Genomic DNA, 27377 nt, shown 5'->3' with positions numbered 1-27377 from the left:
CAACATCAGAAAAACAGATTACCTACTCATTACCGTTGTGCTATTTGTGCAAGCTTGCTGTATGCAAATTGACTGGTAAATTTCTACATTACAACAGGGATTACACTTCAAGAAGTACTGCATTGGCTTTAATGTGCTTAAAATGTGCTGTGGTCATTAAATGTGCTATATAAATGCAATTTTGTATACTCTTGGCAGTTTGCACCCATTATTTTCATCAATGCAGATGATATTGTTGATCGTTTCTCTCCTCGCTTCTAGGTGGTGTAAGCATTATATTTGAATTGTTCTGTTGTAAGCATAACTTTCAGATTTTGGTTTATACATCTGTGTTCACTTTTCTTGAATGCATAACTGGACGGGTCCTTAGAACTGATCTTGGAGATTTTTCATAATTTGTAGTAGACAGTGTGGAAAAAAAGGAGAGTGTTTTGTTGGTGCCAAAAAAAACTATTAGAAGATAAAGGAAGATCATGCTTTTGTAGTCCATTATGTTGAAAGATAAAAATGTATGGTGTATTTCAATGAACAACATTGATTTGAATACAGTTTAGTTGTGCTGCAGTGATCAAATAATATTCTGAGAGGTTAAACTATTTTTGTATTTTGGGCAACGACTCTCAATATTCTAACTGTGGTGAAATTTTACAGTTCCCATTCACAGCAGGTTTAATGGTGGGTGGGCAAGGACCAATGTGGCAGGAGCTGAAAACTTGGTATCCCGCTGGCGTGAAATGACGGTGTTCCTGTCTAGAATGGTGGGTTGTCAATCCGACCAGAGGTTGGCGAAAACCTGTTTTGCATCCTGTTAATGAAATGCAAATGAAGATCCGACTGGAATTGACCTCCTGCCCAATCATCTGCGTGACCAGTGTGTTTCCACACTTGCCCAGAACATGTCTGCCGTACAAATGCCGGCACTTACCTGAAGAAGGCCTGGGGCAGCACGCGGAGATTGGCGGGAGGCCTCTAGTGAATGTTGACCCTGGAAGACCACATGCAGCAGTGGGTGGTTGGAGCTTCACCCACATGAATCGCTGCAGAGCCTTCCAGGTGGTGGACCTTCTTGAAAACTTCAGAGAAACTAAATTTGCCCAGCCTTGCATTGAATAGCCAATGAAGATTGGCTTCAAAACAGTGGCTTCTTTCAGGAGGTAGATCTTCTAGCTGCAGGTAGAAAGCTGAAGGAGGTACTATTGGGCAGCGATGATCTGTACTGGGGGAGTGGGAATTAGACAGGGAGTAGAGAAATGAAGAGGTGGGTTGGGTGCAGAGGCCTAGAGCAGGGCAGAGGTGTGCAGGTGGCGAGGGCAGGGGGAGGGGGGTTGCAGGTGTGATTGGGCATGGAGGCTTGCATGGGTAGGAATGGGCGTGGGCAGGAGTGAGGGGAAAGGGGCTCAAAGGGTGTGATCTGTAGTGTCATTTGAGGAGTTCTGGGAGCATATTCGGGGAATTGAAGACAGGAAAGAAATGTGATGGTTAAAGGCGGCAGAGAGAGTCTTTAGAGTGGGAAGGTGAGAGTTCGTCAATGGTGGATAAAGCAGCGCTGAGGGTAGTTGGAGGAGATGCGGAAGGAGGGGCAGATTCTGGGGCTCAACAGAATGACAGGATGGGGCTCCTCAGAAGGTAGGGGCTTTTGGTGTTCACCTACACAGGACGGAGTGTGATGAAGGGAGGGTTGAAGGGTAACCGGAGGGAGGTGAAATGTTGAACCTGGGAGGTCACTTGGGGTTGTACCACCTATGCACAGGCTTAAGAACTAGATCACAAATAAACCACATCAGATCTCACTGAAGTGCAAGTGTACGATATTTATAAAAGTGACCTAAGATTAACTATGAGTGAACCCGTGCAACCACATATGAAATCAAAACTTCTTAATCTTGTTTCCGTACCACTTCTTCCAGTTGCTCATTTGACATCCACAGAAGGGGTGGAGGCAACCTGCTGACCAATTTTCCCCATTGTGTTGGATCACTGTGGCGGGCGTTATTTGGGGAACTGAGGTGTGGAGGCCCCTGGCTTACTTTGGCTGTCCTGTGTGGCAGCTACTCCTTCTGTGGTCACAGAGGATAAAGCTGAAGGGATCACAGACAAGGAGAATTCGGAAGGGCCGAACATCCTCCCAGAGTCTAGGGATGTTCAATAGCTGCTCCTTGTCCATTTGGGTACCCGAGGGCCCTACCTTACTCCTGGAGAGAGGTTGAAGATCCCGTTCCCCTTTCATGTAGCCACTGCAAAAACTTACCCATGGATACAGTGATGGAATGCAGATCTGTGTGCATCTCTGTCAGAAACTGGGCTTTCTGCTGGACCAGATTCTCCATGGCATTTGTTGCCATACCCATGGAGACCACTTTGTGCACATGTTGGCACCACTTCATTAGAGACCAGGCAGATTGACTCCTCTGCCTCATGTGCCACTCTGTTGCGTGTCCCTGATACCTCTCTGGTGTTTCCTCACCTCTTGCAACTTTCCTGGCATTTCAATGACAGTGAATCCCAGAATCTCATCATCAGACTTTGATGCCGCGTGCCGGTGAGCTTGGCTGACCCTGCCTTCTCCTACTGCTGACATGTGTCCATTTCGTGACCACCAGAATGTAAGACTCAGCTAAATACATCTAGCACCCACCGTGGTGTGTCTCACAGCTGATGAGGGTGCACGGGACACCTCTACAGATGCTGCAACTTCCTCCTCTCCAATGTCCTCAGTCTTCTGTGGACTGTATGAAATTCTGGACAGGATATTTTGTTCCCTTGCTCTCGTCCTGCTGGCACCAGTACGTTAAAGAGGAGAGAGTGGGTAACTGCATGAGCTGCCTCTAATGTGGAGGAACTCATGACCCTCCGGTTTCTATGCGACATGCATGGATACTTACTGGATGGAGGTTGCCTGCCAACCTCTCCATCACGGCGGGCTTGGTCTGGTTTCTCCCCAGCCAGCTGGGCTGCTCCTTGAATTCAGTCAACTTTGTGAAGTCAGGCTGGCCCCCTCCTGGCTTCTCTCGCTTTCTCTCTCACTCTCTCCTGTTGTGCCATAATGTTTCCTGTGCAAAGAGAGAAGATGGAGTTGAGAGCAATTGGGTTTCCTCTATCCTTCTCATGCTTCCAGTCTGACAAATAAACTACTGCACTGTGTGGCATGTGATTGATACACTGCAAGTTGTACAGAAAGGTTCTGGGTAGCACATCCCAGAGTGGTGAACCCTCGCAGATAGAAGGATAAAACTCACAGATGCATTTCATTAGTGGTGCTTGCTTAACACCTAACCCCCCCTTTCTGCCTGATGCCCTGCGTTCCAGGCAGATCTGAGCTCTCCGTGTGGAAGGGTCAGGAAGCTTCAGCGGCCCCTCCACATGCAAACTCGATGAACTGCATTGGGACTCTGAGGCATCACCGTATAATGTTGAGTAGCACTTCTATGCATGGGCCACACACATGCAGCCTTTGCCACTCAGGCCCATGTGCCCCCGACTGTTCAGTGAGGTGAGTGAGCAATTGAAGGTTCACTTACCTTGGCGGAGCAGATGGGGTAATTAATCCATTTCCTACACTGCAGTGGAGGCCCTGGGCACTGGCCTCCCTGGAGACTTCAGTCCATGTTAGATTGGTGTGACAGCTCAGCCTCCTCCTAACCTCTGGGTAGGTGATGGTCCTCCTGGGCTTCACTGCGTTGAGAAGGATTTCCAGAAACATGTAACCCAATGTGGAAGCCAGAGTTCCCTGTGGTCGCAAATCATCTCCTCCTTCAGTGGCGGGTAAGACTGATGTCCGTGAGCCATTGACATTTTCAGACCGGATATGATGGCAGGGCGCACCCTCTCTCGATCGCCCCTCTGTGAAAAACATCAAGAAGCCCCTGACTACATAATTAATGAGACCAGCATTGCACAGTTCGGCGTGAATTCCCACCAGCCTCCGCAGTGAGAAACACTCCGGGTTCCCGCCTCCACCACGGGACTTGGGGCAGAATTTTCCATTCTGGGATTATGTCCCTGTGTCCGCTGTTTGTTTTCCCTCTGGGAAGTAGAGTGAGATGGCTTCCTACATTAAATATGCTATATAAATGCAAGCTGTTGTGACAGAACAAGGTGTGAGTGCATGTGTTTACATGAGGACATGAATGTAAATGGTCATTCAAGTTTCATCATTGCTAAAAATGTAAATGGAGAAATACGTAGCCTGGAAAACTGTTCAAAGTTAGAAACTGGACACTTGTGCTTGTGTCACAGATACTTGCTTCAGGGACCCAAAAGTTTGAGTATTGCGCATGATCTTGAGTTCAGTCTGGAAACATTTCTGTTTCACTATAAAGTTATTTGTGGAATGTGTATTGATCAAATGTAAAGCTGTGATAAATGCTGGCTTTGATTGGCAAAAGAAGTGAAAGCTAAATAAATGCAGATTTCCATCTGCAAAATCAGAGAATCATCCTAATTATGAGAGGGAGAGTATAGTTTATTATCTTATTGTGATCTAAGCCAGTTTTTGTCAAGTTAAAGGTTGATATCCAGGCTAGAGGCCAAAGTCATCTGTAGCCAGAAAAAGCCAGAGGAAATTAGCTGAGGACTGGCAGAAAGCAGCCTGGTCTAATCAGCGAAACAATTGGAATTCGTCAAGTAGAATAGGAAGGCTGATGAAATGGGGAAAGGAACTTTCAATTGAATAGAGTTAAGGGGAGATGGCCAAAAATGTGACTTTGTGTCTTCAGCTGCTATTTCTGACTCAGGGCATTGTCTCCGAAGAGTTCTTATCTTAAATTTCTGGATATGAACGTCTTCCTAAAATGAACAAAACAAAGAGCAGCAAAATAAAAGCAGATGCTGCTGTGAATAACAGATATGTTTCTTCTGCAGTTAATTTTTTTAACAGTGCATATTCTGGATACATACATTTATTGTGCAGTGAATCACTTTTAAACGTTGTTATTTGCCAGTTTCAAATTTTCTCCTATTCACACAAGCTGTTAATTTTTCCTGACGCTTTGTTTTACTGAAAATAAAGGTGGTTCTGGCAGAACAATCATCAAAATGTAGGATTATCACTCAAAGAACAAAGGCAATTTGGAGGCACTTTTTCACACTATTAGATCAGAATTGAGGCACGGACTGCAGCATCATGTGAAAGGAAATTGGGTAAGTATCTGGGTGGGGTGGGGGGGCGATACAGGACATAGACAGGTAAAAGGAGCTGGCACCAACAAAGTCCAATGGGCCAAATGGCCCCGATGTTATAATTACTGTTACCTACTTCTAGTAGCAATCATTGGTTGCCTCTACTAAAATGTATTTTTGAAATATGCTGATGTATCTTATGGAAGTTGCTGTATATTGTCTGGTCTGATCGACCAGCATCTAACTTGGTAAACAATTTAGCCCCCCAGCTTGATTAGCATCCTCAGACAAACCGTCAAACAGTTTTGTGGTAATTGGAAGTTCAACGAAACAAGCTTTGAATAAACATTAAACCGATGTGTAGTTGAGTAGTCTCTCGACCCAGAATTTGAGCTGTTGACAATTCAGCAGAGTGGAACATCAATCATGAGAAATATTGGCAAGGTTTTGTCCTGTCCGCACAAATACAGGACCAATCCAGTCTTCCCCAATAACACTCCTGCAGTCTACTCTCAGTCATCAGCAATGTGTTGGAAGATGTCGTCAACATCCCAATAAAGTAGCAATAACCATCGATGCTCAGTTTGGCTTTTGTCAGGGCCTTTCAGCTCCAGTCCTCATTCCAGCGTTGGTCCAAACATGGTCAAAGGAGCACAATTCCAGATGTGAGATTTAAAGTAGAAGTGACTGATCTTCATATCAAGGCAACATTTAACTGAGTGTAGCATCAAGAAGCCCTCGTAAAATTAAAGTTAATGAGGGCGGCACGGTAGCACAGTGGTTAGCATTGTCGCTTCACAGCTCCAGGGTCCCAGGTTCGATTCCCGGCTTGGGTCACTGTCTGTGCGGAGTCTGCACGTTCTCCCCGTGTCTGCGTGGGTTTTCTCCGGGTGCTCCGGTTTCCTCCCACAGTCCAAAGACGTGCAGGTTAGGTGGATTAGCCATGTTAAAATTGCCCTTCGTGTCCAAAGGGGTTGGGTGGGATTGCTGGGTTACGGGTATGGGGTGGAGTTCTGGGCTTAAATGGGGGTGGTCTTTCCAAGGGCTGGTGCAGGCTCGATGGGCTGAATGGCCTCCTTCTGCACTGTAAATTCAATGTAATCTATGTAATCCCAAGTTCGATCCCGGCTCTGGGTTACTGTCCGTGTGGAGTTTGCACATTCTCCCCGTGTCTGCGTGGGTTTCGCCCCTACAACCCAAAGATGTGCATGTGCCACGTGGATTGGCCACTCTAAATTGCCCCTTAATTCGGAAAAACGAATTGGGTACTCTAAAATGTAATTTTTTTTTTTAAGTTAATGAAACTGGGAAGGGAGGTGGGTGGAGGTGCAATTATTCTCCACTCGCACAAAGAAAAATGATTGTGCTCATTGGAGGCCAATCATTTTAGCCCAGGACTGTAGCAATGTAGGAGTTCCTTAGTCCTGCTATCTCCAACTGGTTCATTATTGACCTTCCTTCCATCATAAGGTCGAAAGTTGGGGATGATTGTTTGATTCCGTTTGTAAATCTTCAGATAATGGACCTCTGCCATTCCGGTTGAAAGTGGGGAGTGTGTAAAATGCAGCATATCACTTGCCTGTCGTCGCCCTGCCCATCCTGATATGTCTCCCATTTTATGGGTGAGGGGTTTCAATGGAGCCATCAGACACTTATCCTTGGCTTGTTGAGACCATTGAGTGGCTAATTACTATTATAATGCCTCGTCCTACCCCTGTCATTATTTTACCAGCAACAGTGGGAAGCCCAGGACAAGCAGGTAGCTGGACATGTTTTACTGGGCGAGGTAATGTTGAGCAAGATGGAGGCAGACCACCTTTGACGGGGTGGCGCGGGGGGGGGGGGGGGGGGGTTCCCTGTGTCCATCTTAGGCACCCCCCTCAACTAGGTTATAAACTCCTTTTACCCCTTCTCAGCTGCTCCCCAATGCTCCCCAGCATGAAAACGAGTCCCTCACCTCCCTTATCCTCCTTGCTGGGGCCGCCAATATCCCAGACTTATCTTCAGCTCGGCTTCCATAACCTCCTCTTCTTTGGGTTCTGACTGCAGTCACAGTAATGGCCAGGACTCAAATCTGGTGTTGCTGGTACAGCAGAGAAGCTGGCCAGTTTCGAAGGCAGGACCTCCTACTTGATCTGAGCTAATTGATGCCCTGCTTAGCATAAAATGGCTGCCGGGATTCCGGCTTTTTTGTGGGCAAGCTTTTGGCCGACCTTTTGTCAGTGGGGATGTGGTAGGGACGTGCTGCCCCATAAACACCAACACAATGAAGGCCACCCTGTGCAGCAAGACTTGACAGCATTCAGAATTGAGCTTACAAATGACAAATAATGTTCACGCTATGCCAGATGGTGACAATCTCCAACAAGAGGGAATCTAGCTAACTTCCTTTGATATATAACATTGCTGAATCCCCAGTATTGGCATCCTGGTGGTTCCATTGATCAGAAACTGAACTAGATCAGCCATGGGGATTGGGCCTAGGTCGGGTGCTCTTCCGAAGGGTCAGAGCAGACTCCATTGCCCGAATGGTCTCTTTCTGCAGTGTAGAGATTCCATGATTCTATTTTATAAATATAGTGACCAGAAGAACAGGTCAGAGGCTGGGAATTCTGTGGTAAGGAACTCACCTCCTAACTCCCCAACATCTGTCATCAGCTACAAGGCCCAAGTTTGGAGTGTGTTGGAATATTCTCCACTTTGCTGGTGAGTACAACTCACCGCTCAACACACTCAAGAAGCTCAACAGTGTCCAGAGCAAAGCAGACTGCTTGATTGGCATCCATCCACCACTTTTACTCTCGCTACTACTGGTGCAGAATGGCCACATTCACAAGACGCAACAAAGCAACTCACCAAACTTGGTTCAATAGTGCCTTTTAAACCTGTGACTTCTACTAGCAGAACAAGGGCAGTAGGCTCATGAGAATACCGCCATCTGCAAATTGGCATCCAAGTCACACACCAACTTGACTTGAAAATTTGTCGCCATTCTATCTCTGTTGCTGGGTCAAAGTCTTTGAACTCCCTCCCTAACAGCAATGTCAGTTGAGCTGCATCATAAAGACCATAGCAGTCCAAGAGGACTCGCCGCTATCTTCTCGAGGGCAATTGGAGATGGACAGCAAATGCTGGTGTTGCCAGTGATTTCCATATCCCATGAACAAATAGAAAAAAAACTCCTCCCTGTGGTCATTCATTAATGCAGACACTGCCCCAAATTATTAACATACAGTAAAGATCATAATCAGGATGGCCCCTGCCTGTAACAAACTAAGGTGAGATTGATTAATTCTCTGCAGTACAGTTCTGAGACGTTTGTAAAAGTATCGGTGGAATTTATAGCAATACTGAGCTAGTTCTATAAACCTTACAGAACACAATGGCTGAAGTACTTTGTGTCACCCATGAATTTCAGCAAATCCCGAAGGCCCCTTCCACCATCTACTTACTAGAACTTCCTGGCTTCTTGCATAGAGCAGAATCCTGATGGTTACAAGCCCTCAGATTCAAGTTCCTATCCCTCTGGCTCTCATCCTTTGGGATTTCTGGGCCATGTTCTTCAATGCATCCATTAATATAATTATCAGCAAAACAAATTAGACTTTTTCCAATGTTAATTGGCTGGTGCTGCTTATTTTAACATTAATTTGGAATGGGGGAAAAAGTGAAAGTGGAGCGTCTGAACGTACTGAACATAAACTAGATTTACATTGTTTTCGAATCAGTCTTAATTGTGACATTGCCTATAGTTTTCAACATTGAAATATTTGAAGGGAAGGAAGATTTGACCATATCAGAAATGATTATAAGTGGGCTTTACGACAGAATCTGTCAAACCTATTTTAACCTGTGATCAGGGAGGCGATGAAGAGAAAAATCAATACTATACATTCCATTGCTTTAGGGTTACTCATTTGTACTATTTTTATTCAGTGGCCTTTGGTAAATTTGCACAAGCTGTTCTACAGCCCAGAGGAACTGCAGTATTGGAAGCTGCTTTGAATTTTTAACCCTGTGTTAGATACTATTTTATTTTACTCATACCCACACAAATTGATTGAGCGGACTTTACTGTGAGACTAATTGTATGTTGAAGAAAATGTTTTGAAGTGAGATATCTGCTTCACCATGAACAGACATTGTTGGCATTCAGGATATTACAATATATATATTTCTGGTATTAGTTCAGTCTTCAGAGAAGAAACAACAAGAATGTTTATATAGACACAGTGAAAGGATAACAGAAGGGTCACAGCACAGAAAGAGGCCATTCAGCCTGTCAGTCCCCCACCTATCCCCCTTAACCCTACAAATTAAGTGATATCATTGAAAATGGGTTGGAATTTTACAGCCCCCGCCGCCACCCCATGGCGACTTTTCTCATGGCTGCTGGAGGAATCTTCCAGTCCCGCCGAAATCCACGGCAATTCGCATGGCTTGCCCGTCATGCTGCCAGGAAGCCTGTGGCAGGGGCCAACTCTGGCGGGACTGGACGAGCCTGCCTGCAGCAAGGGCCGTAAAATCCTGCCTCAGGTCTTTTTGATTTTCAAAACTCCATAAAAAAGGAAACTTAAGTGCTTTAATCCTATAACTTGATGCTTCTATTTTCATATGTTGTTTAAAAATTGGAGTCTAACTTTTGTTCTTTAATTAACACCCTCAACAAATCAATTCTACTGTACTCTTTTGTTCTATCCATAGCACCCCTGTCCTCACCCCATCCCCCAATTCCCTTCCTCTCTTTGCCACAGAAAAAAAGTCAGAATGCTTAAATTAGCAAATACTGGGGAGAGATGTTGGGAACTGCCACTAATCTCTTCATAAGGCATATCTTCCAAGCCTTTTCAATGCCCATTTTGATTGTTGATAGACAAGTTTACAGTACCCAATGGTGGGTATGATTTAACGTGCAAAAACAGAGTCCTGTTTTGGACACATATCGTGGGGTCTTTCTCGGAACCTACAGCACTGAGAATGAACCCCTATCGTTTTTTTCTGACCTCGATCAGGAATGCCTCGCTGAGGCTGCACTTACCTCACTTCCTGCATTGACGAGGTGAGCTGAGCATGTCAGTGTAGGAAGAGATCGGGGCGCCATTTTTAAATGCCACCCTGATCTCTCGGTCCCCCTCGGATACCCCACTGCATGGGGTGGCCTCTGGACATTCCTACTGCCGCAAAATACCTCTTAGGGGATCCTCGAGTCCCTGTCACTCCACCTCTTAAGGGCAGGGCACGCCGGGCCAATCCCTGGCACTGGCAGTCTGCCATCTAGGCACTGGCACTGCCAGCCTGGCACCCATGCAGTGCCCCTGCCAGCCTGGAAGTGCCACCTAGACACCGTGAGTGCCAGGGTGGTGCTGCCAGGGTGTCCAGGCGGCTCTGCCAATGCACTAGACTGACAGTGCCAAGATGCCTGGGTGGCAGTGGGAGTGCCAGGGTACCATCCAGCCCAGAGCTCGATCACTTGGGGGCCTCTGATGGCCTGGGAGACTTCCACCAGAACCCCCCAGATGCCATTACATCCAGTCAAAGTTTGGGTGGACCAGTGCTAAATGGCACCATGGTGAGGTCTCCCAGGAGCAGGTGTCCGTTGCTGGGCCTTAGGAGAATCGGGTGTTGACATATTTAAAAGAGTCTAATGGCTCACTTGAATATGAAAATCTGGATCCGACCCTTGCGAGGCATTCAGAGTGTCGCGAGAACAAAAGAGTAAAGTAGAATTGAGGCTGCTCGCGAGATTTAATGGTCTTGTCGCGTCACTGAGTCGGATGTGATGAGGCCGTTCGATCTTGCCTGGTATTAATGTTTTATTGTGGGTCATAGCATAGTGTGAGACCTTTTTAAATTTGAGGGGCATGATATTTACATAAGAATAGTGGTTGGAATTCTCCGATTGTTGGGATTCACTTTTCCCGCTGGCATCACACCCCCACCAGCGGGTTTCACGGTGGCGTGGGGTGGTTTTAATGGGAAATTCCATTGACAAGTGGCAATAAGATAAAGCATGTGGTTGGGGGGCCAGAGAATCCCACCCAGTGACAAAAATCCAGCAATCTGAAAAACAAATTTTTTTTCAGCTGCTATGCATTCATTTTTATTATTAGATTAAAATAACTTACTGGCTTGTTAAGCTAGGTACTGCACGGGCACAGTGGCACACCATGGTTATCCGCTTTGCACACCTGTCTTTTCCTGTGCTCTGAGTAGTCCAATTGACCTTTGACACGACCCAACCTGGTCCAAATTGCCCGACCCAAAAACCGTCAAGATCCGATATCCGACATGGGCTCGGTTCTGAGGTTGCCAGTTTTGAGACACCATACCTGTATTGTAGAAGGCAAATCATTTCAATTTGAAAAATGTATCATGATTCTATGCTCCAATAAATAGCAGGCATTCAAGCTTTCTTAGTAAATGCTGGGAAAATAGTAAAGGCTGTGAAAACTTTAGAAATCTCATCACATGAATCTGATTTATGACTGTTTTGAACTAAAGAATATTCTCTTAAAGCAGGATGTTTTCCTAACCTGATGGCTAGAAGACACTCCAATATGTCTCTATTGTGTTTGCTTTCTGAAATTTCCAAATAGATGTTGTCCAAGGATTGGTTTTGTCTTTTGCTTGTAGACTATTGTTAACATTTTCAGCCTAAAATATAAGATTTTTAAAAAATTACAAATACACAGCAGACAACTACATTTGTGGTTTATACAAAGCTATAATGTATGGGTGGTTTAGAGAAAAAACATATTTTCTTTTGTTGATCCTCCAGCAAGTTCTAGCGGAAGCAGATCAGAGTTTCTGTGGAGCCGTATCATGGGTCAGACCCATACACTACATTCCTGCTTCCGTGTTTAACAACCTGAGGAGCAAAACATCCAGTAACAAGTGTGTGAAACTTCTGTATCTTGGGCTGCAGTTTGTTGCTCTGACATCCTGCAAGCCAGTCCTGTCCGTTCACAAACGTCAGGACTGGTTCCTGACAGCATGCTATCTCTGCCTGGCCTGGGTTCCTTTCATTCAGGATTCATTGTGTGGAAGAGGGTTTGGTCAGGAATTCGGGTTCCTGCCAGTAATGCTCTCTCCCAGCCCCTTCTGCACTGATAGATGCCTGTTGTCGTGGACAAAGGAATTGGCTCTTTGCTCCCTCGGTTCCTTCTTGTATCCAAGATCGGAATTTACACTGTTTCTGCCATTTATGAGAGAAAACCATAAAACCATTGCTAAATATGTTTTAATCAACTAATGTATATGTTGTAGAGAATGAATCTAAATAACTTAAGCTATTTGCAAGAAAAAATGGGCAGGATTTTTTTTAAAAGTGCTCTTGGTTGTATTTGCATTGTCAATTTATCTGAATTTGGATTTGTTTATGTTTTATTATATATTTTCACTTATGTTCATATTGTATGAAAGGCATACAAGCATCTTCAACCTAAATAGATTTGGAACCAGAAAGTAAAAGCTGTGGCTACCTGTAAGAAGCAAAGATTTTACAGATATGAGGAGATAATGAGCCTCCCAGTCGTTTTTTTGTAAACCGTAATATCTATAGACCCCTGAACAGCTGATGCCAACACAATTTGTCTGATGTGCTGTATTACCAGCTCCATCTAGTGGTTTTATCTTCCTGCTATTTGATGGAATAAGTGGCCTCTTCACAGAATTTCTTGCAAAATGCTTTGCTAAAATTTGTTATTGAGCTTAAAATACCAGAGTAATCATTTCTTTTCGACCATATTTGAAGGTTTTAGGCAACCAATATGTGGTTATAAACGTTCAATGTTTTTGAGCAATTAATTGATTCCTGTTGGCACATTGTTCCTAAACATTTTGTCAGGTGGACTTTTGGTAAATCCTTAATTGTTAGAAGAAATAAATGTTAGGCATCTAAAGGTATTAGAATAAAATGTGCCTTCTGACCAAATCCATGCAAGTGATCAACAATAATTTCAGTCTGGTGCAAACAACCACAAAAAAATATTTAGTTCATCATTAATAGAACAGAATGAGGGAAGGCCTTGAAGTTTTGCCTGAAGTGTGGTGTAGGGTAACTTTCGGAGAAAGTGGTCCAGATGGCAACCAACACACTGCAGCCCTATTTTTTTTGTCTCTAGTGCAGAGGAGGGAAAGTTTATTGAAGCATAAAATATCACCCTTGCATTTCAACAGAGCTAACTCATCACCAGTCAGATAATAAAGCGGGGGATGGCCCGGGGGGGGGGGGGGGAAAGAGGTTGGGTGATTAAGCATGTAGAGAAACACTTCAGCTGTGGTACTGTCGAAGCACAGGAAACTGAACAACACTGTTGGCCTGGTTATGAAGAAGCACAAGAGTTGTCCCTCCCTGACAGATTTCACATGGGTGGGTCAGCCTTGCCAGCAGGAGGCTTTAAGAAAACACTAATAGCTTCCAGCTGTGTGGAAAATCAGGCTCTTTAGAGTCAAAAATGGGAGATTTGAATTTCAAAGCATGCTAATGCTTCATTTCTGTTCACTACCATTTGGCCATAAAAGATTATTTTCCAATATGTCAACCCAATTGATGGCCAGTGGTCCGAGAATGAAAGGGAAACAAGCAAGCAGGGAAATTTGTACATTGGTGAATCCGCCCTCCAAGCTGGTGTGACATTTTGTAGAAAGACCTACCATGAGATGAGGGGATCTTAATAACCATTCATCAATTGATCATTGGCTGATCATTGACTGCTATGTTATTCAGTTTATCAAGTCTTGCACAAAAGTCAGAAAAGGCTTCATTCAACTTTGTTAAAGCAAGCTCTTAGAGTAAAATGCTTTATTTTAATTCATTTTGCCTTTTTTATTATTATTCTCTTTCCTCTTTTGTTAATGCAGCCCAACTTAAATGAGTCCTTTTATTTGGTGGTTTGAATATATGAAACTATTAATTCCTTTATGAAAGTCCAATGGAAAGCAGGAGCAGATGGGGTAGAAAACTATTTGGTTGCTTTCAATTTGTGTCAATGAGGTTTCAGTTCTTTAGAATTAACTCACTTAATACCTACTGTGTGAAGTCATGAATTCACAGTGTATCAGATGCACGCTGGCAATTAGTGGGCAAAGAGTAGATAACTGAAGTTGAGCTGTCCTGTAGAAAAGTCTTGACACAGCCAGTATTATTGTTACTGATTTGTGATCTCGTTAAATGCGTTTTAGGGTTTCTTGCTCTCTGGGTAAGCAATTTTAGTGTTTTTAATACCTTTGTGTTTTAATTTCTTAGTTATTTAATATTGTGTAATCGCCTGATCTGCCACCTAAAGACTTTGATTCGTGCTTATATAATCAATTACATCCCAAAATCTGAATTAAGCTCGTTCTTTCAATGCTTCTAATAATTCTTGATTAGTTCAAATGTGACTTTTATTTGTTTCTATTATTTAATTGGCAGATTAAATCACTACTTGCAATACTTTTCTCAACCAGTGACATTATATGTTTTGGATAAGGATAGCCAAAACCATTTTGAAATGTTTTATTTCAAAGCATTGAATAAATACATGAACTGAATCCACTATTTAAACTATAAATTCATCCTGTTCACCAATGATATTTAATATTGACAGGATAATTTATTTTACTTACTATCAACCTAGAAGTGAAATTATAACCATTTATTGACTTGATGATAGGGTCTTGTAATCCTTTGGTATTGTCTTAAATAAAAATAAAAATATTTGTGCCTGGGTTGACCTTGTCACTATTTAAGATTGCTGCTTCTGTTTGTGGGTGCCAGGGAATTATGCTTGCATTTCAGACAGCAGACAATGATTTTCCACCACTAATATCAAGAGTAGTTAAAGTGAAGTGAATCACATTGATTGCGAATCACAGCCGCTTGGATTAAACCAAACTGGGGGGTGCTGCCACATGTGTAGTACCTTTTCTGTAATTAAATAAGCTAAAGGCGAAGGCCTGATGCAGCTGACGGTTACAGAAAACACTGGAGGAGTATCTGATGCACAAGCATCCTTGTCTTGTCATTCCTTTCACTGATAGACCACTAGGTGAGAATCCCTAAGGAATTGGTTCATGTTAATGTGGATCAATTTGAAGCTGCAATTACTGTTGTGAGGATATGGTCCTGGCACTTAGAAAAGCTGTTTCAAGACGAAAGACAAAAAAGTGAAATTGCTTGTTGTCTTAAATGTACATCTGTGGTATAATCCTTTGATAGCTGGTGTATATTGGACAAGAGCTGACAATTATTGCTGTTCATAACCCTTCGAGGTGCTCCTGACAACACTGGATTTGTTTTTCTTAAAGAGCTGCATTACATTAGGAAACAGCTTATTGGCTGCAGCACTGCTGTGAGTGTTTGTTAACTGACATCAGTTGTCAGAGAGCCATGGATTGATCCATATGTGAACAGAGCATATTCATAGCTCTCAAAAAAGGTCAGTTTTTCCTGTGTTCCCACATGGATTTCATCAGCGGTTTAAGGCGGCTACGGGGAAAGAATGCATTTGCATTGACAGAGGCTGATTGCTGGGGGATCTGCATTCAGACACATGTGAATCATATGCTGTAAGGAAAGCAGAAGGAATGCTACAAGCAGCGTAGTGGAAGGATTGCAAAGAGTGGGGACAAACAAATCAAAGAAGGAAAGGTTTACATTTCCGTTTTTGTAAGGAACGACACAGCTTATCCGAGGACTTCACAGCAATATATCCCCGTGTCTGACGTCTTCCTTGCCCTCTCCTGCGTTGGAGCAAGTAAGAAAGGTACAGTAAAAGAAGTCAGATGAGGGTCTCGGGCAGAAATAATTTGTGCATACATCCATGTCATTGTTCTGCCTGAAGAGATTGGGCTTGGTTCAAGGCCACATGTGCTCCTGTCATCATTCACATTTCTGCTCCAAGTACAATTCGGAGTGTCAGCTCTCCATCTGTCGCTGCCTGGCAAAAGCACGCACCCAGTTTCCTGCCTCTAGGTAGGGTGCCGCAGCAAGCCTTATGGCTGTCTGTTTTTCTTTTCTGATCATTCCAGAGCAGGAGACAGTAGGTCTGCTGACTCCAGTTTTACATTTTTTTTGATGGTAGAGGTGTGTAGCTCAATCAGCAATGCCAGGTAAGCCTTACAGAGGTGACCTGTTCACCAATTATATTTAATATTGACAGGATATTTTATTTTGCTTGCTGTCAACCTAGAAGTGAAATTATAACCATTTATTGACTTGATGATAGCGTCTTGTTTTGTGTGCAGTGTGTCACATTTTATTAGTCACACAGTGTGTAATAACTGTTAAGCCATGTGACAGTGTTATTTTATCTTATTCTTAAGATAAAATATGTATCAAGAGACTAAAAGTGTGCAGCTGTCTGTTTGCAGATTATTTGGTTATAAGTCCAGAAGTGGTTGCAGTTTAAAGGGGAGTACACTTCACAGATGGTGTTTTGAAATTGTATCTGCTTGCTTGTACTGCTGTGTGAAGGTATTGCCAGTTGTTGAAGAAGATTTTTCTTAGGGGAGTTGTTGTGTGGTCTTAGCCAACTAACAGGGCAGTTTTGTCCATTTTGCGAGCTATTGAATTCTACATTACATTTGTACCATTACTTATTTATCCTGTCATTTTTAAAATGCATTTTTGTTCATGAATATCAAGCTGCAGTTAAACACCTGAGTACGTTCTTATGCATTGTATTGTTTTCCTGGTGATATGATAAAGCCTGTGTGCTGTACTCTACTGCCAGCCTTTGTAATGTGGTGCATAATCTGCAAATAACAGATGTGTGCAACCGCAAGCATGTGCAGGATTTAATCTACTTGAGCAGATCTGACACTTGGCTATTTTTCTTGACACCCATCTGTACTATAGTCTGTTAGGATGGTCTTCACAATCTGCCCTAGTACTGTACTTGCATTTCTTCACTGAGAATAGGATTTGTACAATTATTTGAAAAAAACACAGTAACTGGGGTCAGAAACGCTCGTGCACAACTCTTAATTTGTAAACCTCTTACCAAACTCGAAATATTTGTTAAAGCTCAGGTGGACAAGGCAGTTTTGCAATGTGGACGTATCAGGAGCCTTTTCAAATTGGGTTTGATTATAACTGCGTTTTCCATGCTATTTTTAAAATTTCATAACTTTTAACCAATAAACCTGCACACTTGACGCCGTACGTTGACAACAAAATGGCCATTAAGATCCCAGAATGTTCTTTTCCATATTTCTCTGTTGAAACAAAATCTCTAGATTACATTATCATCAGTGGTGCAGAATCTACAAAGTTAAATGTCGACAGCATAAGAAAACTGTTTTAACAAAGAAAACTGTAACTAACATTTTATTTAAAAATGTTAACAATCACGCTCCCTGCATTAACTTGGGCAAGGCTTTAACTTGGCCTTGTTATGTTATTATGCCTGTGTTTCTCCCAACACTTTAAATGCACGACAAATATAACACTTTTGTTTGTGTGAGTCTCATTACTTAAATCGTTTACATGTAAATAGTATGTATATGGTGTGTATTTCCGTACAAGATGTACTTCAGTATGGATTTGGTTATGGTTTGGCCATAAATATGCAAGCAATAAACTGTGTGATCTGTCAGGCTATTGTGTATATAGGAGAGTGTTCGAGTGAGACGCTACTATAGTGTACAATTTCACAAAGCAAATCTTGTGAACCCTGTACAGTACTTCCAAAGAACAGATGCAGGCTTATAAATACAGCACCATTAATGCATCTGGCATTGCTCAGGGTCATTTCCGTGAAAGACCATCAGTGATCATGGTCATTGTAGTACAAAATGATACTGTTCTGTTAGAAATGGCCTGGCATTAGGTCAGACCACCCTCTTAACTTCTGCTGTCCAGATGTGGCCACAGCTTTTTTTCTTTACATTTCAAAAATTGGTTCTGTTTTCAGAGTCTGGTTCTACTTAGGACATCTCCATCCTGGGGCGCATTTCATAAATTGTCCACATATTTTTCTTAGCAGAGAACTTAACTGGCTGTAATTTTTAACACATGGCTATGTCATGTGATATTTTCAAAACACTTGCAGACAGCACTGAGCAAGTCCCAGTAGAAATAAACAGCCATTCTGCCGCCAGTCTTTTTTTTAATAAGTATAGAAGACGTATCTGCACTTTATTTGTCGATGAAACTTCATTTTAGCACACGTTTCTATTGCACAGCTTGAAATAGCTTTGAAAATAAGCAATTTATTGCATCTTGGATTTTCAATTAAATTTAATTAAGGCTTTTAAAAAATCTGCACACCTATTTAAAGTTATCGGGAAATTGAAGTACTTATTGTGCTTCGACCATTATCAATAAGCAGATCATGCTTTGTTCTGTAAGGTGTCCAATCTGTTTTCTGGAGGGCATGTCAGATTGTTCAGTACTCCTGAAAGATGACAGAAGTCCATATTATTTTCTTGCTATTATTTCTGCAAAAATGCTTTCACATACGATTAGTTATGGTTCAGTCTGATAGTTTCGCCATTGTCTCAGGTTCTTGCTAATGATTTAGGTGTTGATTTGTCTACTTCTTAAAAAATAAAGTGCTTGAATAATATCAGTCACCCCGAAACACAAACTAAAACATTAGCCATTTGTTTATAACAGGCTGACGAAGCTAATGAACCAAATGATTTTCATATTATGGGTCTAGAGACCTCATATGCGATGGCAGCTTTGTTGCAGCAGCATCCCGAAGAGTCGTCTACCGCAGAGTCATATGGGTCGCATATGGCTTCTGTGGACAAGCAGCATCCTACCATGGGCAAGAGCACGAAATATGAAATATTTCGTTTTGAAAAATCTAAGGAAGTGCTCTGATAAATTTTGAAATTAGACAGTGTTTTTTTAACCTGCACTTTATCACCATTTAGAGACTAAATTTGAGTTTTGTTTACTTTTACTGCAAAAAACATCCAAAGCATGCATTATTTTGCCTTTTGCCTAAATACTGCCTTGTGGTTTCTTACATTTTATTTTACGTTACAGTATTTTAATGCTGAGCTTAGATTTCTGTAGATATTCCAAGACTGTTTAAGAATTGCTATTCAAAGGTTAATGTCTGGATACTGCTTCTATACTGTAAAAATTCAGCTTCATTAATGCAAAGTGCAGTGTAACAAACAAGTAGGTAATATATTTCTGCACTGGCTTCCCCTTCTAAATTAGTTTTAAAACGGGGACGCATAGCTCAATAAAAGGTTGGTGGTTTCTGCTTCATGTTTCCAAAATACAGTTCACAGAATAGTCCTAGAAAAAGAATGCTGCCACCATTTTTGTTGGATTTAAATTAAAAGGCCTTTGACCTTGTCTTTAAAACAATATCAGAGCAGGCTTTTGTGCGACACCAATTGGGAGTGCTCCCGCAGGCACTGTGCAGATAGCCTGCTGCAGTCCCATAGCCCTCACCTTATTTAATATAACGGAATAAAAATACTTTTGGAACCACCTGGTACAGATGAGGCAACCCGGGGGATGTGTACTTCAGGGATCGAGGAACTGAATGCTAAGAAATGTGAAAAATCTAAGGGGACAACTGGGGGATTGCAGAAAAAAAACAGTACAGGGACACTAATACATCTTCCTGACAAGCAGAGGTTTGATGGGACATGTACTGCACACTGTTCCATCTGGTGCTTATGATTGCATGGCATATTAGCGTGCTGCAAGTTCATAATGTATTCAAGGCGAGAAGCCATCTCCTGCATACCAAGTGAGCTCTCCTTCCCAAGACTGCCTTTGAATCTTGATGATCGTGTCTTGCATGTTCCACCTGTGTTCTACAGGACGAGATTTTTTTTTTTACACACCACCAGAGACGTGCACCCGATGCATCTGCTGAGGCGGTGGATCAGCTTATTTATGTAAACACACAAGTTGGATTGTAATCAAACTTACCAGTGGTTTATTAGAATCGTAAACCAATTCTCCTATCCAACCTCCTAATTACAGAGATAATTACTATCAAACAGCATGAGTTAAGGGGTTGGGTCACAAGTGCAGACATATTCAGCATTGGTTACAGAATCATCATCCCAAGCTTTTTGGCTCACAGTAAGATTTCACTGCACTCTCAGACATTCACATGGAAGAGACCCCAATCTTCTACCGTGCATGGGATTTGGGTGTGACATGATGTATTGGTTTTAAATTTCAGCATAAGTTTCATTTGCAGTTGAGGACATTTCCAATTATCTCCCTTGGTTGGTGATAACATTTCTAAACATTAACCTTCATTACAGTGTGCTGCCTTTGTAATTAAGATGTACTGTTGCTTTGCTAAAGCAGGCTACTCGCCTGTTAAATTCAGAGAAATATGTAGGAGTGAGTGTGGGTAATCTGAAATATTTCAGCAAATGTTCAAGATTCCTTGAATGTTTCAACCTATTACACACAAACTGTAAATATCTACTTTTTGGAGATACAATGCACACATCACTTCATGCATTTGAATGCATAATCCCTGGAAACTAGATCCCACCAAGCCAGCCTCTTTTATATGAAAGAACATGTTGTTTAAAGCAAACTGAATAATTAATAGAAACTGCATGTAGTGAGGTAATTCCATTTGCTTTATATAGCGTCATCCTCATTGAGGATTTTCACATATTGGAGACTGGTAGATAAAGGAATTTGGCAGTCATTTTCATACTGCTTCCATTTAAACAATTAAAAACTTGCAAGCTTGCTTTACCTTTTCTTTCACTTATCTTGACTTGTATGTGCCTTCATCTTGAATGGAAATGATTTCACATTATTGTCTGCAAGCTTTTGTTTCCATTCAAGCTTTGACACACAGCGTTTAATTTGAAAATAATAGGCATAACAGGTTAACTTTTAATAAATACTGTGCTTTCGCCTCTAATAAGGTTCATTTTCTGGAGGGTAAAGTTAAATCAACATTTTCATGATTATGCTTTTAAATTCAGAATAAAATATTGTAAAAAATGTTACCATTTTGAGCTGCAAAGGTTATTATGTACACTTAAAACTGTAACCTTGCAAAAAAAAAAATCCTCATTTCAGCCTGACTGCTACCGAGAACAAATGGAACTGATTTACAAATACTCAAACCACATTTTCTGAGTTTACATCAAGTCACTAACTTTACTAGAGGCTTGCTTTTTTTGGGGGTATGGATTAGAACTGGCCCATTACTTCAACATTATCTCCATCGTGAATTGATTGCGCTAAACAGCACTGAATGAGTTGCAGATGGTGGCATTACATTTAATTTGGAGGACCTCTCGGCTCTGGCTCCATCTGATCCAGGCAGGTTGGCTGTGCATGAAACCTTCTGGCTGACACCAAACTGTCAGCACAGTAGAAGCATGTGTCTGGGAGGCAGTTTTAATTCTCAGCAGAGCTGTGCTGCAGATGGAGATGCTTGGGTGACTATTTTGGATAGCTTTCAAGATTTCATAAGGAAGTTCTGTATTAGGACTAATTGTGTGTGCTAAAGTGTGGAGATACACAGAAGTAACATGATTTCAGATTTATAATTACAGTTTATGCTTCAGTACTTGTAGAATGCTGTGATATTTAAGCATGAGGGATATGAGCCTCCTTGTATAAGTAACAGATTAATTCCACAGGCTTTTCTCCCATGTGTTTTGGAGCTGGTTATCTGGACAGTCTTTTTTAACAGTACAGCATGAGTGTTAGCAGAATGGAAACCAGATGGGCTCGCAGTTCCCACTGTTATCTCTCAACCAGCCCTGGCAAGCTCGCTGCCCCAGCATGTCAGGAATATTTTCCTTTTATTAGGAGAGCCTGAGTTCACTGCTCTCTCTCTTTCTCTCTCTCTCTATCTCTCTGCAGTAACATGTGGTTTTTAGTCTTGGGCTTTGGAACTATAAAATATTTATTCCAAATGATTCTGATCACTTGAGGTACTGAGGTGAATAGACAGGGTGCACTCTTGAGCAATAAGGTTGGAAAACACCATCACATTGGCGAGCTGGCTGGGTCTCCAATATGAACTTAGTCATGGTCTTTTGAACATAGCAAAACCTGTAAGTATTAACTGGCATAAAGAACAAAACCTGGCGGATAAAGAAGTAACAAATATTGAGAGAACCAATTTTTTTGTTTCACGAACTTCAACTTCTGATCAAGTAGCAAAAAAAAAAGAAGAATTTTGGAAGTAAATCTTTGGATAAAGGTTGATTTGTAATCAATCTTGTGTGCTTTCATAAAATTAATGTGGATTTTTAATAAGCATTTTCAGTTAAAATTGTAGCCTAATGTAATGGCCTGTACATTATTGATTTGAATATTTGTGCCAATTGCCCTATTTTTAAACTTTTGCTTAGCTTCCAGTAATGCGGTGAAGTGTGCGACCAATTAATTGCCGGAGTAAACATCAATCAAATAACATTTTACAGTAGTTATACAGCGTGCAGAAATCTCCTATTTAAGTTTAATTAGCTACGAACTGTCCTACAAGACAGTAAGAGGCATAATATTTCATCCAAACTATTTATGTTTAAGGTAATGTAGGTATGTATTATATGTATGTGATGATGGATATAGATCAGAAATAACATTGTAAATAAAATGCATAATGCAAGAGGCCCTAATCATAGCCTCAGTCTTTACTTGGATCCATTTAAAGCAAAGATCTTGGCCAGCCTCCATTCTTTCCAGAGTTGGGTTCCATCTCTCCAGTTTTCTTGCTGGGTAAAGTAGAATGGTTGCTTTAGTTCTGGATATGAGAAAGCCAAGATGAGAGCAAGAAGGAAAAAGGAGTAAAGAAAGAAAATAACAAGAGGATGCGAAAAATGGGGGAATTATTTGTGCAGAAAAGGTGTAACACTAATTACACTGGGGTTGGAAAGGGAAAGGTAGGAAATGAACAACGTGTGTTATCTGCTCCAAGATTGTCCAGGGTTTGTACTGATTAACATCTTATTCAGTCTTTTAAGTATTTGAGCAGTAAAAAGGTACTAAAAGCTTTCTTTTAACTATTTTACATTCTATCAACATATGGAAATTGAAGTATCATATTTTCCTGAGGATAGATAAAATAGTGTACCACAGTGATCTGCTAATAGAAATAGAGAGCAAGAATTAATTATGACTTGTTAAAGTTGCTCTGATTAAATAAGACACCTATTCATCTGCAATAAATTACTGAAGATTTACAGCATTTAGTAGGCTGTTCGAATCAACCTCCTATTCGGCAATTGTCTTGCATTTTTTCTTAAAATATTTGGAACTGGCTTTGCGGTTTGAAACTATTATGTTCCCTTTTTAGTGTTCGTAAGCCATGAGTTTCCAGACTGCTGCTTATACAGTTAGTTAGCACATGTACCTTCTGTGCCAAAACAAAACTGGCAGGCATCAGGTGTTGCCTCGGAGATATTGTGTATTTGGTTTAGATTGTGCCAGTATTACCTGTGCATCAGAGTTTTCTGTCATGTTTATCTTCAGGGTCCTCATTACATTACCTTTTCCTCCTCCTGTATTTTTGTGAATATTTGAGTACTTAACTGGAAGAAACTATTGAAATGAAATTTGGATCATGCTTGGTACCAAGGAAGCATCTTTACGTCTTTGAGCGAAGAACAAAATGACAATCTCTCCACATTACTAATGAGGTGACACCATCTGCAACATGCCTCGTTACAATTGTTTTGATCAGGGAATGATTAGAAGATGAAATTTCTGTTTTTAGCCAGGAGAATTGCCTTTTTGGAATGGAATGATACATTTAACAGTTTCTTGAGCAACTGATGCCCAGTGGAAGAAAAGAATAACACACATTCTCTTTTTTTTTGTTCTGGCAGATCGCACTGAGAAGCGCTCCACGATGCCAGACTCTCCTGCAGATGTAAAAACACAATCCAGGTTGACGCCTCCAACGATGCCACCTCCTCCAACCAATCAAGGAGCACCTCGAACTAGCTCATTCACACCAACAACATGTAATTGGAAATATTGTGGTTTAATAAGTTAGTTTTGTACTGTGTAGGGAAGGGCGAGGAAGAGAAAGTGGAGAGAAACTACCTGCTGGTATTGGAGTGTGGGTCGTGAGTGCATAAGATGTGAGATGCCTCGAGGGTGCTGTACTATTAAGTTAAGTGGCCTCTCTCGGGCTCCTCATGTAATATTCTTAAGTTAGTCTGACCAGCTAAAAGTCATTTGAATCAAATTATGTTGCGGTTTGGGGGTTAAATTTATTTATTTTAATCCCAGTGATGCTTTAACCCTGACGGTCTCACTGGAGCTCTTTTGGCAGGTGCTTAGATAAATATAACCTTCGTACTTGGCCTAGTATTGGATCTGTACACCTGTTCTACTTTAGACTGACAATGCTATTTTCAGATGTTTCCATGCTGAATGTGTCCTCCCCAGTAAACGCAAAGTAGAATTTAGCCTGTGCTTACTCAGTTGTGGGTAGCACATGTAAGAAGTAGAATTGTTGCTCGAGAACTTTTTTGCTGTCGACTTAATAAGTCATGCTGCAGAGCACACATTTGTTGCTGACCTGTTTAACCTATGGTGGAAGAAACCTTCACTGTCATTGTTTGCAAGGTTATTGCTTTTAAAGCCTGGTCTTTGTATCTGTTGTTAGTATTGAGTGGAGCAGTCTGTTCTCAACAGCCACAGGCCTAACATTTATTTTTTATTCCTCTTGTTACAGTAACTAATGGTAGCAGTCACTCGCCCACTGCATTGAATGGGGCACCGTCTCCTCCAAATGGCTTCAGTAATGGAACCTCTTCTTCTTCCTCTTCCTCACTGGCAAATCAGCAGCTACCACCAGCCTGTGGTGCCCGACAGCTCAGCAAGCTGAAGAGATTTCTAACGACCTTGCAACAATTTGGCAATGACATTTCACCAGAAATTGGAGAGAGAGTGCGAACCTTGGTGCTTGGGTTAGTGGTAAGTAGGGAGCACAAGCTCTTTGCCACACACCACATAGTATGTAGAGCTTTGTGCAGAAGAAGTCTCTGGTTACTGCATTTTCACTGGCATCTAACTCTTGCAAAGCTGCCCCAAATGTTTTGATCAAACTGTGTGTGATTCTGCATCATTCCTGTATGATAGACAAATTGCTTTAAGACTCCAGCTCAGTATCAAATGGGCACTGTGAAGGGGAGAATGCAGACCTCATGATGCAAGTGGCATTAGACTGCACACCCCAAACCATAGCTGTTTTATTTATAGACAGCGTAATGATCTGACTGAGAGACTCTTGTCCAGATTTTCACAAGAGGGCTGGATTCATCACCCGCGACACCAGCAACGTGGATCACATCGGGCAGAGAATCGGGCGTCTGGCCGAAATCAAGGTTCGTGCCAGGCGCTGAACCGACTGCTATGTTCCAGCTCCCTTGCTGGCGGTGGGATCGGGTTTCTTGCCCGTGCGCCAGCGGGATGATACAAATTGGGTCCGAATGACACATTTCCATCCACTTAGCGGGCCCGGCAGCAGAATCTCCGAGCCTTTGCGATTCTCTGGACCGGGAATACCTGGGCGGATACAGATATCACCAAACATGAACCTGATGTGTTGTGCTCGCAGTGGGCCAAGGGGGTAAGTCCTTCAGGGAGTTGCACCCGAAGTCCATCCGAGGACCAAACCCCGTCCCGATTTTGGGGATCTCTCTATTTAGGGAGTCCCTGTGGGGTCTCCCTATTTAGGGCATCTCTGGGTGGGGGGGGGGGGGTTGGGGGGGGGGGGGGGGGGGTTGCGTGGGTCGTGACAATCCCATACTTTGGGATCCCATAAATCCAGGGGTAGGAGGGATTTTGGTGGCTGATATGTGATGTGGGGAGGGAGACGTGTGGAGGAGATGGCCAGCCGTAGGATTTCCCTACTCAAAATGGCGGCCTGACATTGGGATTCCCTTGGGAATACCTCGTGTTCCTCGCCTTGCATAAATTTGCATGGTGAGGGATACTGAATTGCTTTGTGATTTTGCGCTGCCAGCCAGAGCGGATATCTGTATCAATTCTCTTCCGGCAGGAGAACATAGTCTCCCAAACGGACAATCCTGGCCAGAGTCTTCAGGACCCTGAAGACTTTTGAAAGTGGTGGGCAGAACATGATCCATGCAGCGGAGAAATCCGAGAAATGGCAGGTTATTTAAACTTAGTGCTGAGTTCTAACAGATACCCTTTTGGCTATTCCAAGGGTCTTTACCTGCAGTTTGGGAGTCACAAATTGAAGTTTTCGAAGGGTGAATAAAATCTGTTTCATTGTCAGACTTCAAGTTTTTAAATCCCCTGATCTTTAAGCTTGAGAAAAGCTACTAAATTTGAGAAAAAAAAACTACTGACCTTAAAAAAAACGCGAACTGTCGGTGAGAATTTCAAAAAGTCTGTTTGACTGCTTTTATCGACAGGCCATCAGGTGTAGGTTAGGAGAAAAAACCTGTCCCCCCCTGTTCAACAGTTACATTAGAGATTCTTGTTGATATTTTCCAATTGCTTTTGTGTCATTAAGACATTTTGGCTGGGTTTCAAATGCTACACTCATTTCAGCAAGGAGTTCGGAGTTCACAAATTGATTTTTTACAGAGGCTATTGAAGGATTAAAAGTCTTTGAGTCTATTGAATAGAAGTTTGTTTGTTTTTATAATGGATTAACCACTTGGGGAGATTTAAAAAGCTTTGAATGAAAAGGATTTCACAAATGATTATGTGATGTATTAGATTGTTACAACTTTATTTTTTCACCTCCACATGGCTGCTGATGGCTGTCCATGGTGAATACTGGGTGAATGGCTATGGAGGTGTGATTGGGGCTATGAAGTGGCATGGGAGTGAGTGGGGGACATGAATTAGTATGGGGCCTTATGAGGGAGTATGGGTGGATGCAGGAGTGTGAGGGATAGAGGGCCTAACAGCTTCTGAAACAACTAGAACAAAGTCCCAGAAAATTGAGGTGGGTATTCTAGGCTACCCATCTCTGCACTGGCCCAGCTCCGTGGCCACCTACCATCTCCTTAAGGGGTTGGTGGGTCCGACTTTATCCCACACTTGCCTTCATGGAGTGAAAAGTGGGTCGAGGAAAGCCCTTTAAATCAAAGTGTTTCTGAGTCAGAAACTTTCACAATCCGAGCTATGTGCCTCAGTCCTAAAATCCAGCCCTAAAAATCAGTGGCCTCCAACAATGTCTGTTTTTGAATATTATTAACTTCAGTGATGTGGAATAACCGATCACTGTTGATGATTATGATTTTTTAAATCTACCTCCTCCCCCAGTAGCTGGACGGAAATAGATGGTGCAAAATGGGTGATAATGAATTAG

The 27377-nt window shown here is 42.2% G+C and overlaps 1 protein-coding gene across 6 annotated transcripts in view; it reads left to right on the top strand.

Annotated features, from left to right (window-relative positions):
• runx1t1 (RUNX1 partner transcriptional co-repressor 1) overlaps positions 1 to 27377 on the top strand; it is a 125587-nt gene that overhangs the window by 10504 nt on the left and 87706 nt on the right. For 4 of the 6 annotated variants that reach the window (XM_072468005.1, XM_072468001.1, XM_072468003.1 and 1 more), the window contains exons 2-3: positions 23905 to 24042; positions 24762 to 25003. In XM_072468005.1, the coding sequence (XP_072324106.1) occupies positions 23928 to 24042; positions 24762 to 25003 (357 nt within the window). In that variant the 5' untranslated portion in view covers positions 23905 to 23927. Of the gene's footprint in view, positions 1 to 15480; positions 15867 to 16099; positions 16213 to 23904; positions 24043 to 24761; positions 25004 to 27377 lie in introns of those variants that run through there. The other 2 variants (XM_072468004.1, XM_072468002.1) reach the window with 2 other exon arrangements.

This window comes from Scyliorhinus torazame, chromosome 11, assembly GCF_047496885.1.
Source record: "Scyliorhinus torazame isolate Kashiwa2021f chromosome 11, sScyTor2.1, whole genome shotgun sequence".
NCBI lineage: Eukaryota > Metazoa > Chordata > Chondrichthyes > Carcharhiniformes > Scyliorhinidae > Scyliorhinus > Scyliorhinus torazame.
The sequence above is the reverse complement of the archived record's forward strand: the minus strand, read 5'-3'. Positions and strand labels throughout refer to the sequence as shown.